Source organism: Cyclopterus lumpus, chromosome 19, assembly GCF_009769545.1.
Source record: "Cyclopterus lumpus isolate fCycLum1 chromosome 19, fCycLum1.pri, whole genome shotgun sequence".
NCBI classification, from domain to species: domain Eukaryota; kingdom Metazoa; phylum Chordata; class Actinopteri; order Perciformes; family Cyclopteridae; genus Cyclopterus; species Cyclopterus lumpus.
The window spans coordinates 5,506,597-5,524,135 of NC_046984.1; the positions used below are offsets into that span (position 1 = coordinate 5,506,597).

General features: G+C 44.1%; 1 protein-coding gene across 3 annotated transcripts; it reads left to right on the forward strand.

Moving 5' to 3' along the window:
* The first annotated feature begins 1,042 nt into the window (after window positions 1-1,042).
* Window positions 1,043-7,529, forward strand: lrrc18b (leucine rich repeat containing 18b). Of its 3 annotated transcripts, none has more exons than XM_034558899.1 (4): window positions 1,043-1,325; window positions 4,825-5,201; window positions 5,435-5,830; window positions 6,594-7,529. In XM_034558899.1, exons 3-4 carry the CDS (start codon window positions 5,573-5,575, stop codon window positions 7,008-7,010), a joined length of 675 nt encoding a protein of 224 aa, XP_034414790.1. In that variant the 5' UTR covers window positions 1,043-1,325; window positions 4,825-5,201; window positions 5,435-5,572; the 3' UTR covers window positions 7,011-7,529. The 3 variants fall into 3 exon arrangements, with proteins under 3 accessions (XP_034414790.1, XP_034414788.1, XP_034414789.1); XM_034558897.1 differs by lacking the exon at window positions 1,043-1,325 and adding an exon at window positions 4,140-4,444; XM_034558898.1 differs by lacking the exon at window positions 1,043-1,325 and having other exon boundaries at window positions 4,140-5,201.
* Window positions 7,530-17,539: the final 10,010 nt, after the last annotated feature.

A 17,539-nucleotide genomic window follows, 5' to 3' on the forward strand; every position in this document is an offset into this window, starting at 1 on the left:
CTCTGTCATCAGTGTATGAATGTGTGTGTGAATGGGCGAATGTTGGAATGTAGTGTAAAGCTGTAAAGCGCTTTGAGAAGTCGGAAGACTAGAATGTGTGTAGATATAATAAGTCCATAAATGCAATCCCTGCCTCATAACTAGGTTTTATTTGAAATTGTATTATATTTTACCACTACATTTTGATCTACTGCTCTATTTTATTACATTTTACAAAATGCATCTGATGTGTGTGAGCGTGCGGTAGATGCAAATGATCGCTTAAGTTTAAGTTTATATAAGTGTGTTTTTAGTTATATGCACACTCTCTTAGTTATTTTTTTCCCTCTGGCGAGTTTGGGAAATGGATTAGGAGCAGTCATAAGTAATGACTTTATGTCTTCTAATGTAGGCTCTAATACAGTCAAAGATACATCTCTATGGTTCAGTCATATTCAAACAACGACGACAGGACTGATAGAGTCAAAATGCCCAGTGGATATTCAGTCCACATGAAGCTTTTCCTGAATGAAACGTGGACACACATTTACAAAAAGGGAAAGGAGGTCTTTGAACTCGAGGCAAAGACAACACTTCCATCCCAAGCTTAAGTAAACACACTCTGCCCCCGCGGTGCCAGCTTTCATAAACACGTACAACAAGCTATCGCTCATCTCTGCACAAAGAAGCAGCTTTACTCTTGTTTTGGATGAGAAGGACTAAACAATAGCTCATGAAAACAACAAAGTATGCAGTGTAGACATGCCGGAGAGGAAGAATCACAAAAAAAATGTTGTGAGCCATGTGTCTCTGACCCCATGATCTTCTTTCGCAATGCACACGATTCATATGCAGTCGTTTGATGTGTTTTTCTGTCTTTTTCTGTCTTTTTCAAACGTGACGCTCATCACAAACTAATCAAGAAAAAGGAAGTGAGAGCATGATACCCGGGCAGAAAATTGAGAAGTGGTCAGTGACAATTCACCAGCATGTAGGCCATGTGATGCTTTTAACAGTTTTTTTTTGCTGTGTCCGGCGTTTTATGCCAAAACTGTACTCTGTCCATTTCCAAAGGGGTGGCTGTTTAAAGAATCTGGTTGTGAATTGCCATATTTAGTTTTTCACCACAACACTAAGAAAATAATAAACGTATTTCACGTTTTCACCAAAGCCTTTGGAAATTGACGAAACGTCAGGACATTAATTATTAATATTGCTGCATAAATTAGCAACAACAAGACACTTAACTGACATGTTTGTGTGCACAACTATGGCGGTGAGCAGCAGAAGAGTGCTTCAAAATGCTGTCAAGCAGCTGTGAAAGAATACAGGAAGGAAGGAAATTGGTGAGTGAAAGACAGGAAATGAGTGCAAAGATGATGTTGTTTATGACGTCAGTGCTGGGTCTGTTTTTATTGTTATGTCCACGTCTTTTCTTTATTATTTTATTATTGTTTTCTGCTATTTCTGTGCAAATTGTTACCGGACCAATCCAATACTGCTCACATTCTGTCTTTATAATGGGAGATAGGTTATATGTGATAATCATGACACTGTTTATGGTTTAACCTAAAATGCAATTATGTTACATTTATATTTAAATGGACTAGAATCTTAAAGCAAAGGTGTTTTCACACGGGGGACATAAACAGAAAAATTTAATATTCTGAATATTTGCTGCTGACTTTTCACGTTCAAACCATTAACACGAAATATCTATAATATAATAATAATATGTTCGACAAGCCTATTTACAGTAAAACTCTTTAATTGCGTCTTTGTGTTGTTCACATTGTACTGGACAGCGACATCTAGTGTCCACGTGACAACTGCTTCAATGGCTGATTAAATACCTGACAGTGAATGTATCGCATGGCAGTGACCGATCCTGGATGTCTGTCAAAAAAGGAGCAGGCATTTTTTTTTATTGTTTTATTTCTGACACTACAACCTGTACATTTATCATACAGATATTAATTTCAATGAGTGATTTGATGGAAACCATAATCTTTTTTTATTTGAGAGCAAGAGAGTCGGCTGCGAGTCGCATGATGGATATGACATGGCGAGCTGATTGACCATTCCATGTTTTCACATTTCACAAGCTTAATAATCTATAGACCTGTGTATTGTATTCTCTCCGCTAAAAAAAAGTGTAGGCTATAGTCCGTAAAGACTAACCGAATAAAAAAATTCAAACAGTTTATGTGTTACTTCGGTTTATCTCGCTAAACCATTAATTTCGTTTCGGAATCTGCTTCTGTTTGTGAATGTTTATAGAAATATATGTTATAATCGCACAAGACACAAAAGTGGCCCTCAATGTTTTATTGAATAATTTTTTTATTTCACTTCGGTATTGACAATGCATTTAATCTGAAGGTTCTTGTGGATCCAAAGTTAAAGTATGACATCTCTTAAAGCAACATTGTAACGCTTTCTTAAGTTCTTAGGGAGTAGAACATATCAGTCCCTCATGTCTATTTTCTGAGGAGCACATGAAAATACTGGACTACCTATTCCACATGCTTCATTGAGTCGAGGACATGTATTTAACATAAATAATAGTAGACTGGTTTTAATATTTAGTATTATAGTAATTAACAGAGACATTTGTAAACCACCTTTGTGATACCCATTATCCTCCATTGGAACAATTGAGTTGTCGTAAAGCCCCTCTGTCACCGACCTGGCACTCTGTGGCAATCTTCTGACAACTGATGGCCGTCTGAGATGAACAAGACCACATGCTCAGCTGACAGAAGGAAACCCTATACATTAAAAAGATATTTAGAACAATGACAACGCATTAACATCAATAACAAAAGTGGTTTGATAAAATGTCAGTGGAAGTTGTGTTTTCAATTAGTGAAGGGGCACAGTCCTCTGACTAGTGGCAAGTCTGGAGGCAAGTATCTGACTCGTAGTGGCACGTCTGTGACTACTGGTGGCAAGTCTCTGACTCGTAGTGGCAAGTCTCTGACTACTGGTGGCAAGTCTCTGACTCGTAGTCACACGTCTCCGACTACTGGTGGCAAGTCTCTGACTCGTAGTGGCACGTCTCTGACTCGTAGTGACACGTCTCTGACTCGTAGTGGCAAGTCACTGACTACTGGTGGCAAGTCTCTGACTCGTAGTGACACGTCTCCGACTACTGGTGGCAAGTCTCTGACTCGTAGTGACACGTCTCTGACTCGTAGTGGCAAGTCTCTGACTCGTAGTGGCACGTCTCTGACTACTGGTGGCAAGTCTCTGACTCGTAGTGGCAAGTCTCTGACTCGTAGTGACACGTCTCTGACTCGTAGTGGCAAGTCTCTGACTCGTAGTGGCACGTCTCTGACTACTGGTGGCAAGTCTCTGACTCGTAGTGGCACGTCTCTGACTACTGGTGGCACGTCTCTGACTCGTAGTGACAGGTCTCTGACTACTGGTGGCAAGTCTCTGACTCGTAGTGGCACGTCTCTGACTACTGGTGGCAAGTCTCTGACTCGTAGTGACAGGTCTCTGACTACTGGTGGCAAGTCTCTGACTCGTAGTGACAGGTCTCTGACGACTGGTGGCAAGTCTCTGACTCGTAGTGACACGTCTCTGACTACTGGTGGCAAGTCTCTGACTCGTAGTGACAGGTCTCTGACTACTGGTGGCAAGTCTCTGACTCGTAGTGACAGGTCTCTGACGACTGGTGGCAAGTATCTGACTCGTAGTGGCACGTCTCTGACTACTGGTGGCACGTCTCTGACTCGTAGTGACACGTCTCTGACTACTAGTGGCAAGTATCTGACTCGTAGTGACAGGTCTCTGACGACTGGTGGCAAGTCTCTGACTCGTAGTGGCATATCTCTGACTACTGGTGGCAAGTCTCTGACTCGTAGTGACACGTCTCCGACTACTGGTGGCAAGTCTCTGACTCGTAGTGGCACATCTCTGACTACTGGTGGCACGTCTCTGACTCGTAGTGACACGTCTCTGACTACTAGTGGCACGTCTCTGACTCGTAGTGACACGTCTCTGACTACTGGTGGCACGTCTCTGACTCGTAGTGACACGTCTCTGACTACTAGTGGCAAGTATCTGACTCGTAGTGACAGGTCTCTGACGACTGGTGGCAAGTCTCTGACTCGTAGTGGCATATCTCTGACTACTGGTGGCAAGTCTCTGACTCGTAGTGGCACATCTCTGACTACTGGTGGCACGTCTCTGACTCGTAGTGACACGTCTCTGACTACTAGTGGCAAGTCTCTGACTAGTAGTGGCATGTCTCCGACTACTGGTGTCAAGTCTCCAACTACTGGTGGCAAGTCTCTGACTCGTAGTGGCACGTCTGTGATTACTGGTGGCAAGTCTCTAGAGATGTCACAGTAAAGTCAATTGTCTTGATTTCATGGTAGAGCGAAGATACTAGTGAAAAGACAGCACCACCTACTGGTAGTTGGGAGGTACTGTGTGATCATCGCTTTCAGGGAAAGTAAGTCGTATGAAATGCATCAGGCTATATTAGGCAACTGAATAATGTTCGAGGTGCAGATGTCTGTGTGTGCTTGTGTGCATGTGTGTGTGTGTGTGTGTGTGTGTGTGTGTGTGTGTGTGTGTGTGTTTGTGTGTGTGTGTGAGAGAGAGAATTTCATTACAGCCATGTGACTGCAATCAAGCTTGGTGAAAATTATTTACAAACAGAGTTTGGCAGTATACTATATAAAGTAACTACTATAGCTATAGTTACTTTAAGTATTATTATTAGTTTTAATTAGGATATGTTTTTTTATTATGCTTTGATCACATAATTATTTTGATGTTTATCGTCTTGAAAATGATTTATATTTTTCTAAATCATAAATTTTTTTTCAGAGACCTGGAAACAGTAAGGCCTTCACTATTATGCAGCCAGTGACTATCATCGACACCTTCACGTGGGATTTTTCATTTCATTTCTGCAATCTTTTAAAATGTCTTTGGAACACACACACCAGGAGAACAATAGTGACCTGCTGTTGCCGGTCACAGCCATGCAGTCTACCGAAAGGCTAGCAGCAGTTGCCTGGAAACAAAAGAAAACAATTCCCTTGTCCGGGCCAAGTGACGGACTTTATATCTAACATCAATCTGACTTGTGTTTATTTGTACAACTCTTTTCCTTCGTCATCTTGTAATTCTCAGGCTGGACAAAGAGATCGAAAGGCTGCGATTCAGTGTGTTGGATCTAAGGAAGCAAACTCTTAGTGCTGGTAAGGAATCAAAGAGTTTTTTGATTTTTTTGTGTCAAGAATCTGTTTAAACCAGCCTCCCGTTGACATAAAACGTTATTTTTTTCTGGTTTTATTTTGTTCTGACGCAGTAGGAATCACGCTTCGCCTTTTAGTTCCAGTGAATAAAGTAAATCTTAAACTGTATTTTTGATTGCTGATTACAAACTGATAAGCCTAAGTGTTGTTTCATTTGCTTCGTCATGGGAAAACAGGTGATGTTATGGATATTTAGGAACTGAATTCAGCTGTCTGGATTGCGGTGGGTAACGTGAGCTTTCAGCCCCTCTCGACTCCTCGCTCCCACTGCTCACTGCAGACCCGGTCACCGTCCCGTATCTCCCTACAGCAGAATGGCCAAGGGGAAGGAAACCAAAAAGGCTCAAAAGAACACAATCACCTTGAAAGTGGCTGAGAACTGCGTGGCGTTGACGCGGGACAGCAAACGGCGTTTGGATCTCAGCTTCAAGGAGGTCACCGTGGTGCCAAAGTGCATCCAGAAGCTGTGTGAAATGGACGAACTGGACCTGAGCCGAAACCTGATCAGAGTGGTGCCCGACTTCATTGACAGTTTCATCAGAATCTGTGTTTTGGATCTGCACAGCAACTATGTGAGTATGACAGAGAATTGAGGCAAATTAAGCTTCAGTGAGTGATATATTTCATATCTCGTGCGGCTCTGAAGGAGCTTTGGTGGTCCGAGGAACCCTCAATGATGTCGTCAGGGTTATTTTGACTTGGGACCCGGAGTCTACACGTGTGCAACCGAGAGGCCGCACTGCCAAGTGTTTACCATGCAGGGACAGTATTGAGTTGCATTGTGGGAAGTGTAGGCTCCAATCGTTTTGAAGGTTTACCCACATTTAGGATTACAAGTTAGCCATATTGGGTCCTTTGATTTTCCTGGCATATGTTGTATGTTTAGTGTTTGTGTGTCACTGTATGTATTATGTTCCGTGTACTGTGCATGTATTAGGCAGCGATTAATTCCTGGACATATCTTTCATTTGAAATATGTGCCATTCAATCACAAGTCAAACTAAAATAATAAAGGCTTTAAAACTAGAGTCTAACTCAAGACCCCTGAAAGAGATGGGGGGGGCCTCAAAATGATGGAATAATCTGTGCTTTCTGTTTAAATTGAGTGCTTTTTCTTCTTTTTTTTATGAATACACATACATAACGAATACATAACACATACACAACATATTTTGTTTGAGGGGTTTGCCAAGTTGGCAATTGAGTTTTGTTGTTTGAATGCACAATCCACAGACACAACAACAATGCATTAAAACAACACAGCAAAATGTTAAATAAAAAGTAGATCATACATTACGAAAGTATGAATTCAGTGTTGTGTGGGTTTCATTGCAGCTGGAGCAGCTGCCCGTGACCATCGGCCGCCTCCACAACCTGCTGGTCTTGAACCTGTGTAACAACCGCCTGACGAGCCTCCCCGACGAGTTCGGCCTGCTGAAGAACCTGCACACGCTCAACCTGTGCATCAACCGGCTGGACGCCCTCCCTTCCACCGTCGGCGCACTGAAGAAGCTCCGCCACCTCGGCCTCTCCGACAACCGATTCACCCGCGTCCCCGGCTGCCTCTCGAGGCTGACCAAGCTGGAGAGCATCAACCTGAAAAGGAACCCCTTGTTCACCACGGAGGCTGCAGCCGGTCACGAGGACCTCGCGGTGACGGAGCGGCTTTCCCTGGTCACGGAGAGCGTCCTGTGTGAGGGCTGCCTGAAGAAGTGCCGAACTGAGAGGAAGACATTGGAGGAGGAGGTGTAGGGGGAGGGAGGGAGGGCAGGAGCCAGCGTGATCGGGAGAGGGAGGGGGGGGGGGGGGGGGGGGGGGGGGGGGTACGGACAGGATGCCTTATGACCCTTGATGACCCCGGGGAGAGATTGGCGCAAGTAGAAAAAAGTCATTTAAAAAAAAGTGAAAAGGAAGTGGTATTGGACCCTCGATTGGAAAGTGGTAATAAATTGCTGTTTTGAAACATACACTAAGGAGTTTAATAAACACGCACCAGATGTGCATGATGCACCAGCATCGTTATGAATTTACTCATATGGAGCTGCAGGGTGTCCATTGACGGTTGAGACAAGACTCATCATTTCTGACTCATATGTTCCACAGTACCTCAAATTAAAGTGTCACATTGTTCAAATAAATTAGCTTTGTATAAAATGGGCCTCTTCAATGACAGAAACCTAATCTGTGGATCACACACTTGATGTGTATTAAATATGTATATGAATAGCATGTGCTGTGGTCGTGTACTATACTGCATGCGTTGACAATCTCTTTGGCTTAGAGGGCAGCAAAGAGTACCAGAAGCAACATGAGACCAACACCCTGGTCACACGGCACCGCTCTGTCATTGACGTCATTGTCATTGACGTCATTGTCATTGCTTCTGGATATCTTAACGATAAACTGTCTTTAATGTCAGTACTAGGCTGTCAATACACTGCGCTGGAGGCCCCATCAGGGATGCTTGTGTTTATTCGAAAAATGTAAAATAAATTATTATAAATTAAAAATGCATGTGTATTCTTCATGGTAGGACATGTTCAGTTTTAGATAATGAATGCAAAGTTTAATGAGTAATATTTATATGGTCATAAATGATAAACATGACTTGTAATATCACTATCCTATACAAAACCACAAATCCAAATTCTATTTAATTTTTATTTCATGATTAAATCAAAATGTATCGTACCACAATGGGCTCTTGAAACCCCTTTGAATTATTTATCAAATGCAGTCAAACTGAAAACGAGACTGTTGCTCCTGCTGAGATGACGAATGGGAGAGAGGAGGTTCCTTCATTATTTTACTCGTTGTTATTTTTATCACTTTTATCACTTCAGCGCAGATTTCCCACATAAAATTACACACAAAATGTAAGCAGCTCATATTAGCGGTCCTCCGCTTTATCCGAATGAGTCACTTATCAGGATATATTACCCTTCAAGTGTCACTGTGACGGACGCCCGGCTCTCCCAGCTGAGAGGCCGTGATAATCACCACAAAAGCATTGCGGTTGTCTTAGAAATCGTTGCTTCGAGCCCGCGTCCTCTGTTTATTCCTGAAGATCAATTCTCTTTCTCACCCCGCTTGTCTTCACTATGTCGACGTAAAAACAGTCGATACGATGTGAAAACGGTAAATAACCTCAGTGGGCGTCGTGTCATCCACTTTTTAACCACATCGCTGAGCAGAAGAGTGCTGACGAGGCTGGATTAAGAGCTCAGCAGATGCCGTCATTAAGGAGCGAGCAGCGTATTGACCCAGCCATATGGTGAGACTGACCAATATTATGGTCAAATGTGAGAGAAAAACAGGAAGAACATGACCCCCTTATAATGGATTGGCAACGCGACTATATATTTAAAAGAAGAAGAAAAAATACCACAATGCTGCTTAATCAAAGCTGTCTGGTGTGGATAACGGTAACAACATGAGTTTCAACTTGTGTGTCCATCTCTCTTCAACGACCATGAAGCGAAAACCATGGTTGTATTGAAATCTGTTTATTCAGTCTCGGGGCATATTCCTGTGGGTGAAGCTCGAGGGCCGGTTACGGCTGAACAGTCTGCTGCTCTTCGGGCAACGCTCCCGGACACAAGGACACTGTGAGTGCTATTGAAAATCAATTCGCACACATATAGATGTGCCGTCTTTTGGTTAATCCCTGCTCTTTCCCTCAGCCGGTCCATCAATCTCTCCAACCTCCCACTCGCTCTCTGTAGGTCAATCACCCAAACACAAACAGGCGGGCAGAATGAATGGAACAGAATCGCTGTGCAGGCGTAGCCATGTGGCCGTGAATAGAATGTAATTCATTTGGATGGCATTGCCCTGGCTCCTTTATTGGCTCAGGTATCGGACAATTGGAGTTTGTTACATTCTATTAAATGAAACGAGGAGCTCAAATAGGCAGCGTGGTCCTTCTACCTTTTACATTGTTTTAATAGTTATTGCTGCTATTCAAATAATTGATATAGCAGCAATAACTATTTGCGGTGTAAAGATGCGGTGGAGTAGTCGCTCTCCTACTGCGTGCGTTGTAATCCGAGCTTCTGTGTGCTTTGTTTACATGGCCTGGACGGCCTCATGTGAGCATGCCCCACCGGCTAGCTCATGGCCCCCGCCCCACACTTCGCTCATACATACAACAGATATTTCCGGTTTTCACCCCGTAGATAACACAAACAGATCTGTCGCCACTGTTACCGTTGTTCGCACCCTTAGCTGCAAGCGGCGGTGGACGCGGCCAGCGGCGGTGGACGCGGCCAGTGGCGGTGGACGCGGCCAGCGGCGGTGGACGTGCCGGTGGACGCAGCCAGCGGCGGTGGACGTGCCGGTGGCGGTGGACGCGGCCAGTGGCGGGGGACGCGGCCAGTGGCGGTGGACGCGGCCAGCGGCGGTGGACGTGCCGGTGGACGCAGCCAGTGGTGGTGGACGCGGCCAGTGGCGGTGGACGCGGCCAGTGGCGGTGGACGCGGCCAGCGGCGGTGGACGTGCCGGTGGACGCAGCCAGCGGTGGTGGACGCGGCCAGCGGCGGTGGACGCGGCCAGCGGCGGTGGACGCGGCCAGCGGCGGTGGACGCGGCCAGCGGCGGTGGACGCGCCGGTGGACGCAGCCAGTGGCGGTGGACGCGGCCAGCGGCGGTGGACGCGGCCAGCGGCGGTGGACGCAGCGGTGGACGTGGCCAGCGGCGGTGGACGCGGCCAGCGGCGGTGGACGCGCCGGTGGACGCAGCCAGTGGCGGTGGACGCGGCCAGCGGCGGTGGACGTGCCGGTGGACGCAGCCAGCGGCGGTGGACGCGGCCAGCGCCGGTGGACGCGGCCAGCGCCGGTGGACGCGCCGGTGGACGTGGCCAGCGGCGGTGGACGTGGCCAGCGGCGGTGGACGCGCCGGTGGACGCGGCCAGTGGCGGTGGACGCGGCCAGTGGCGGTGGACGCGGCCAGCGGCGGTGGACGCGGCCAGCGGCGGTGGACGTGCCGGTGGACGCAGCCAGCGGAGGTGGACGCGCCGGTGGACGCAGCCAGTGGCGGTGGACGCAGCCAGTGGCGGTGGACGCAGCCAGTGGCGGTGGACGCAGCCAGCGGCGGTGGACGCAGCCAGCAGCGGTGGACGCGGCGGTGGACGCGGCAGTGGACGCTGCAGTGGACGCAGCCAGCGGCGGCCATGTTGTGGGCCGAGTGAGTGGAGGCAATAGATATGCTTTGAATTTCTAATTTAGCACCTTTAAAAAATATCCAGTGAAATTCAATTGATCAGGCATATGTGTGTGTCAATCTTATCCAAAATATAGAGGAGCTTTCAGCATTCCATCCTTGGAACATAACTTTGCTCAACAGTACATGTCATGCACTGTCTGTATATCTATTGCCTCTACACGGCCATGAACATGGCGAGCAGCAAACTGGTGCTAACAGTGCTAGCAACGCCAGCAGCTCTGAGTCATATCCAGCGGGCCAACAAAGCACAGAGTATCTTTGGCGAGTGACTTCTTCCTCTGCTCCAGCAGAGCTCCACTATAACTTTGCGTAGCAAATATTATACAGAGAAGCTTTAATTTCATATTATTGCTAATTCAATTCATTTGTGTTGTCTTTTCCCTGGAGAGTAAGAGGCTGACGCTGGTGCTCTTTGGACAAAAAGAAAAATTGCAGCGAAAAAAAATTGAAAAGATAATATTAGAGTGGATATCATGGATAAGTAACCTTAATCATCAAAGAAAATGGAAAGATAGCCCTGAGAACACATTTCACTTCCTTAAAAACTAATGAGAGATTTCAATAAGTTACGAGCCAGTGGGTAGAAGCAAGTGGCCTCTCCATGGACCAACTCTATTTGCTTCGGAACTCTTTTCATATTGCCCGCTTTGTCTCATGAAAAATGCGTATGTGCAACAACTAAACAAAAGGACTGAGTAAGACAAGTCGGACACGGAGAGAGAAACACGGTCAGACAGGCAGAAGTCTTCCATCCATATTGCATACGCCACAGTCTGCTGTCCGGGCCACTCCTCTCATGACCATTAGTGGATGAAGTCATGGCCCTGTGCTAATTGTCAGTGACAGAGTACTGAGGGAGGATAATGGGAGCAGAGAGAGGGTTAGAGAGAGAGAGAGAGACAGACAGACATACTTAAAGACAGACAGACCTCATGGGAAAACACCTGTTTGCTGTATTTATGTATTTATGTCTCTTCAGTCACTCACACTTCTCTGATAATGAGCACCAATTAAATATTCTTTCTTCTAATTAAGGACGCGAGATGAGAGATTAATACTTGTGAGTCAGAGAGGAGGTTTTAATGAACAAGTGGGAGAGGTTACCAAATTCAATATTGAACAGAATAAAAACGGAATGATTATCAAGATATTGGATACAGGTGTTGAAATAACTAATTACGTTTACTTTTGTTTCTGCAACAAACAAAAAAACAAATTTGTGACAATATCTGTTGCACTTCTGAAGACTTTGCAGCTCTTTTTGCTTTAATATGTTTGTTTGTGGGTGCGGCTGCCATGGAGTTTATATTTTTCATACATCACTGCGTTGGCGGAAGGTTATTTATTTTGTATGTGGCTCGTTGTCCATAGACGTTTTGTTTGACATTTTATTTTAATTGTCTGAGTTTTGTCTCTTTTCTGGTTAATTCTACTCAGGCTAACTGAAGGTGGTTGTTTATATATAATTGATAATCTGTACAGGCTGCAATGTGCCGTCTGTTGAAACTGAATTTATTACATTTTCTGGAACATTAATTGAGAAAATGGTTACAAAATTAAGGTACCTGATACATACGTCATCACAGTAATTTCAAATCCATAATCAGTTTTCTTCAGTATATTAAAGTGTTCTTGTTTCTTTTAGTTTTTAAACAAAAAACACTAGAGGAGCGCAACCACTGTTTTTCCCAGACTTATTGGGTTATAGTGTGCGCCTCGTCAATTGACCAGGCCAATTTTCTTCGTGCTGGGGGGTGCAGAGTGGTAGAGTAGCCATGTTGCATGTGTATTTTATTGAGTGGTTTGAGTCACCTTAGTTTGCTGTGAGGAGGTACAATTGATTTGATTTGGTTTGTGTGCAGTGGTGGTTTATTCATAATCTATTTAAACATATTATATTTCCTCTTTGATATGACCCGCATTTAGGCCTTCTATTGAAGCTCGCTTCTTGAGTCTTTTATTCCATGCGATATCAATCAAATCCATATTTTTCGGTATAGTAGTCTCTTGTTCTGGGTCTTGTGTGTTGAGTATCACCGGGTCTATAGAAATAAAACCTGATTTCAATGTCATTATTCAGAGAGGCAGAGTTAATGTCAATACAGCTCCCGGTGAATGACTGATGAGGCCCATCACATCCAGTCCATAAGTGACGCTAAATCAACAGTGACACCTTCAGTAGCCACTGGTCTGTTGTAGCGGACAATATTAAATGTTAATCCTCAGTATTCATTATTTAAAAGCTGTTCTCCACATTGTGGATTCAGAGGACTCGTTAGCATTCCAAGCATGGTTCATCCTCAGTGACATGATTTGACCTCGGTGGTAACAAAGGGAGGATGAGCACAGTTATAGATGCATCAAAGGTTGCGTCTTCAACATGGCGTGCTATACACAAGTTCCATTTCCACGTGAAGGCGTTTGTTGTTCTGCGATTCACCATGTTGAGCGACATGTTGAGTGCAGTTGCAGCTGGGAACATGGTTTTCTAAGCCAGTTGGCTTGCTAACGGTCAAAAAGCTATAGCTAGCTCGAGTGCTAACCGGATAGTCTCGCACAGCGCGGTGTCGTCGCTATAGAAAGGTATGGCTCCACGCTTCATTGTGGGTTAACCCTACGTTCTGGCTTGTGTGTATTTGTTTAAATCAATGACAATTATATTAGGCAGCACTAAACCCAGAGCCTACATCCGGTGAATCAGACTGCTAACAGGACAATACATTTACTAAGTGTATTTCAGTTATATTTGCCTCATTTGGGCAAGATTAAAATGTCCTCGTTCTTTAACCATCGAGCATGCCGATCCCATTGGAGGATACCAGTATCATCTCGTAGCCGACGTCACAACAACACATTTTTGATGAGCTCTTGCTCTCCTGACGGCTTTCATTTTCTGTATTATATTTGAGTATTGGTTCTCAAAAAGGTCTATATATTGGCGCTAACATATTTCTGTCTGTCAGATCAGCCAAATCCTTTTTGACTTCCTCCCTTTCCTCCGCTCTTCCCGCAGACGAATCATCTTCACTTAAAAACACACTGACGTCACGCCTGGGATAAAATTACAGGGCTTTTTAATGGAAAAAAAGGAAATATTTTTTAGGAAATATCGTATGAATGGAAAATAGGGCAAATACTATCAGTATTTAACTAAATCAACTATAGATAATCTGAAAATGTGTTGAATATAACTAAATGTATCTTGCATTTAGCGATAACAGCTTTGAAACCTTTTCATTATTCTTCTCATTACCTTAAAAAGAGGAATCGTGTTTCGTTGGGATTGCTATATACTTGTCTAATTATAGTGATAATGACCAACTGCCCATCACGTCTGACAATTACGGCCGAAGATATCGGATATCATTTAAAGTGATCCAATTAAAAGCTCTCACTTTGGCTGTGGGGCTAATGTGATTTCACAGCACGAGCTGCTGCTCGGCCCTGAACGTCCACAGATACAGTTCAAGGAAGATACTGATGTGATGTTTTCACAAAATACAACTGAAGGATTGTGACTATTATTTTCCAACTGCCTGACAGCTCCGGTGTCGCCTACTACGAGGTAGATGGGCAGGAGGAAGTGGGTGGTCTCACTTGTACAATACATTGCACGTGCATTGCTGGGAGGTGCACTGAACAGGCACTGCACTGGTTTAGCCAACATACAGGAAGAGTGGCTGGATGGGTACATGTGGTGGTACCTTGAGTCTCCAAAGCTGCTGACTTTTCCTGTGTTTGTAGAATTAGCCGTTATTTCCTTCGATCATTTCTTCATTCGCACTGAATCCTCCGAAGTTTTTTATTTAATTGCTATTTTTAATCCTATTTCAAAGAAACTACCAAGTTTACCGTGCTGTAAATGTGGCACTCTGAAGTAGCCGTGGATGCTTGTGTGTGTATACCAGAGGGAAGGCGCCAATGAAGTGTCCATAGAGAGCGGCCCAGGGCCCAAACAAAAACAACTCTGCTACTCGTCTCTCGAGTGTGGCTTCAAACGTCCACGTTTTGTCTTCTTCTCACCTCACTGTCTCTTTCTCTTTTGTGCAACGTCTCGTTTTGCGATCGCTGAACATTGTGAGGATGATTTGGGTGATACGTGTGGAGGCAAAACAAATCCCAGAGCCACACCCATCATGGTGTGGCCACATTGCTTTCACCCAACCTCAGTCTTAAAACCAAACACTGGCATTCTAGGGCTTCTTTGTTTTCTTGTCAGTGTGTGTGTGTGTGTGTGTGTTTTGTGTGTGTGTGTGTGTGCGCTTGCGTGTTTCATTTCAGCTTGTTTGACCCCATCTCTGTTTCCGTCAGCCGTCATTCTGGCTCTATTTTCTGCGTGTGTGCACATGTGTGTGCGGTAGATCTATCTTGGCATTTGCTGATTAATTTTAACAGCTTGTTAGCTTGTGTGTACATGTGCATGTATGTGAGGAGATACACACACACACACACACACTCACACTCACACTCCTCCAACCCCTCTGCTTCTCTCTCTCCCTCTTAGCTCTGTAATAAGAGCAGCTGTGGTTGTTGTGAGGCCAGCTCTGATTCAATTGCAGTGCAGGACTTAAGGCTATTATCCCCGGCACACTGGAGGAGGAGGGAAGCCCGGCTGCTGTCGCACAGCTGCAAACAGCAATGACAGGTCTGATGCTGCCTTTCAGGGAAGATTGAGAGCAGGGCATTTCGACATCAGATACAGAAACAACCCTCGAAAGCGGAATTTCTTGCACGAAACTTTAACAACAACAAAAGAATGCCTGCGTTCCCCGCCTGGAGAACATCTCATTTAAAAGCTATTTTGGCCGTTGCAAAAAAAGACGGCTTGTTTTTAAAATAACTCTTTCGGGTTCGTCCTCTTTTCCTCCATAAAAAAGTTGCTATATGCGGCAAGTTGTGACATTCCTTTTTAACGTTGAAGGCGGTTTAAAACTTAAATACAATGTAATGTTTGAAAATAAGACTATATGACTAATTGTATTCTTTTCCAAATCAAACTAAATGATGAAATGAAAGATGGACAAGTGGAGAGGTGAACTCATATAAATTGTTATTCTACAGGCTGTATAGATATGTGGAGCCACACATTATATTATGAATCTTAATTAACATTAGCTATAACTTTTCTTGACAGGGAAAAAACTGTTTTACAGAATCAGTTAAAAAAAAGAAATTGGAAGTTTTAAAGCCAAAGGGTATAACAACTAACGTTTATAAGATTATAAAATAAAAAACGGCACTGCCTTATTTATGTGGTACAACAAACTCGATTACTGAGATGTTGGAGCATCAAAATTGTTTTTTAAACAATAGGAAACGTCTAATTATTAGCCATAAGGCTAGCTATCCTCAACTAGTTGCAGTACACTGCTGGTCTGTTTTTTTCATACCAATGTTTTCTATGGTATTGTTATTTTAATACATTGAAAAAATGACATTTTATTGCTGTATATGAACTAAATTAATCTGCAGACCTACTGAAAATGGGACAAGAAGTGGAAACAAAACAATTGTGACGCCAGTCCACCAAATAAAAGGTAAGCTAATGCTATTAATATGTCAAAGGTTGCGAATAACACTAAATACTAAACACTGCTATCTTAAATTCAGGATTAGGTCTAATCTAGGCTGTCAACTATTATAATAATAATAATAATAATAACAACAACAATAACAACATTTGTATTCATATAGCATGTTTAAAAACAGAGTTTACAAAGTAATTTAACAAAAGAAAGCTAAAACAAAAGTAGTACAAACTAAGGTGAAAATGTAAACGCTGATGAAAATGGTATAATAGATGAAATCTATTTAATAAAAATAAATACATTTATAAAATAAAATGATAGTAACAGTAATAAAATGAAATCAGTATAACGTCACATAAAATCCAGTCTGTAAAAATGAGTTTTAAGAAGGAATTTAAATAGTGGATTCTAAATCACGTGTTTATGTTACCTGAGATCGACACCACCGCATCAACAGATTGTGACAGCTGGAGCCTCCTTGGATTACTATAAAACAACAAAAACTGATGCACATTTTTCATAAAAGACTTAAACTGCACCCAACTCCAAAAGGTGCCAAAATGAACACTGCGGTGACATTTTTCATCTTGGCTACAATTTCCCTTGCTACCACACACACTCCCACACACTTTCTCCTGCCAATTATAGGCCACTGTAGCTCAAGGCGACATGACATTGTCTGTTAGAGAGAAGGAACAGTACTTTTCTTTTCTCCCTGGTTGTTCTGAGTTGTGCCACAGAATGCCTGGAGGATGTAATTACTGTACGAGCTGGGAATTTCCCACGTCCGTCTTTGAATTGAAGGCAGCATCTTTCTTGGACAGCCGAGAGTGGCAGGGACAGAAACGGTTCAAGGATGTAGAGGAAAAGAAAAGAGAGTAGAGACTGACGTATATGGAATTAGAACAGGAATTGTGGCGAGAGGTGGGTAGAGGAAAAATACATTCAAAAAAAGGTGATGGCAAGTGAGAGCCATAGAGAGAGGCAGGAAGAAAATGAGAGGACGCTGAGGAAGGATGGGGAGTAAAATGAGTGATTAAGGAAAGGAGGAGGAGACAAACTGAAGACCGCTATAGCTTAATTAGGTGCAGAAGGAGGAGACACCTGCCCGATATGAACACCCCCCTCCTCTTCAATTGCTCTCCCCTTTACAAACATGCAGCTCTCTCTGGGGAAAAAAGCAGAAAATAACAACACTTAAAAACTCGGCATCTGTTAGCCTGAGCGGTCCACACACTGCCCCTGGACCCCCGCCCCAAAAAAAACCTCCTCCTCCATCAACCCCAAGCGGATGTACCGCTATGAATAATGTAACAAGGAGGGGTGGAGGAGGCCACTGGGCGTGTGTGCGCAGAAAAAATGAAAGTGGGGACGTCCCCCTCCTCCTCCTCCCTCTCCTTCACCACCCCCATCCCTTTCCATTCTCCTCCCCTCCCCTGTTCACCCAACCCCCCGATAGCTGCCCGGACGCACTGCAGAAGGTCAGAGAGGGAAGAGGAGGACCGAGGAGAAAGGCACAGAGAGGCAGAGG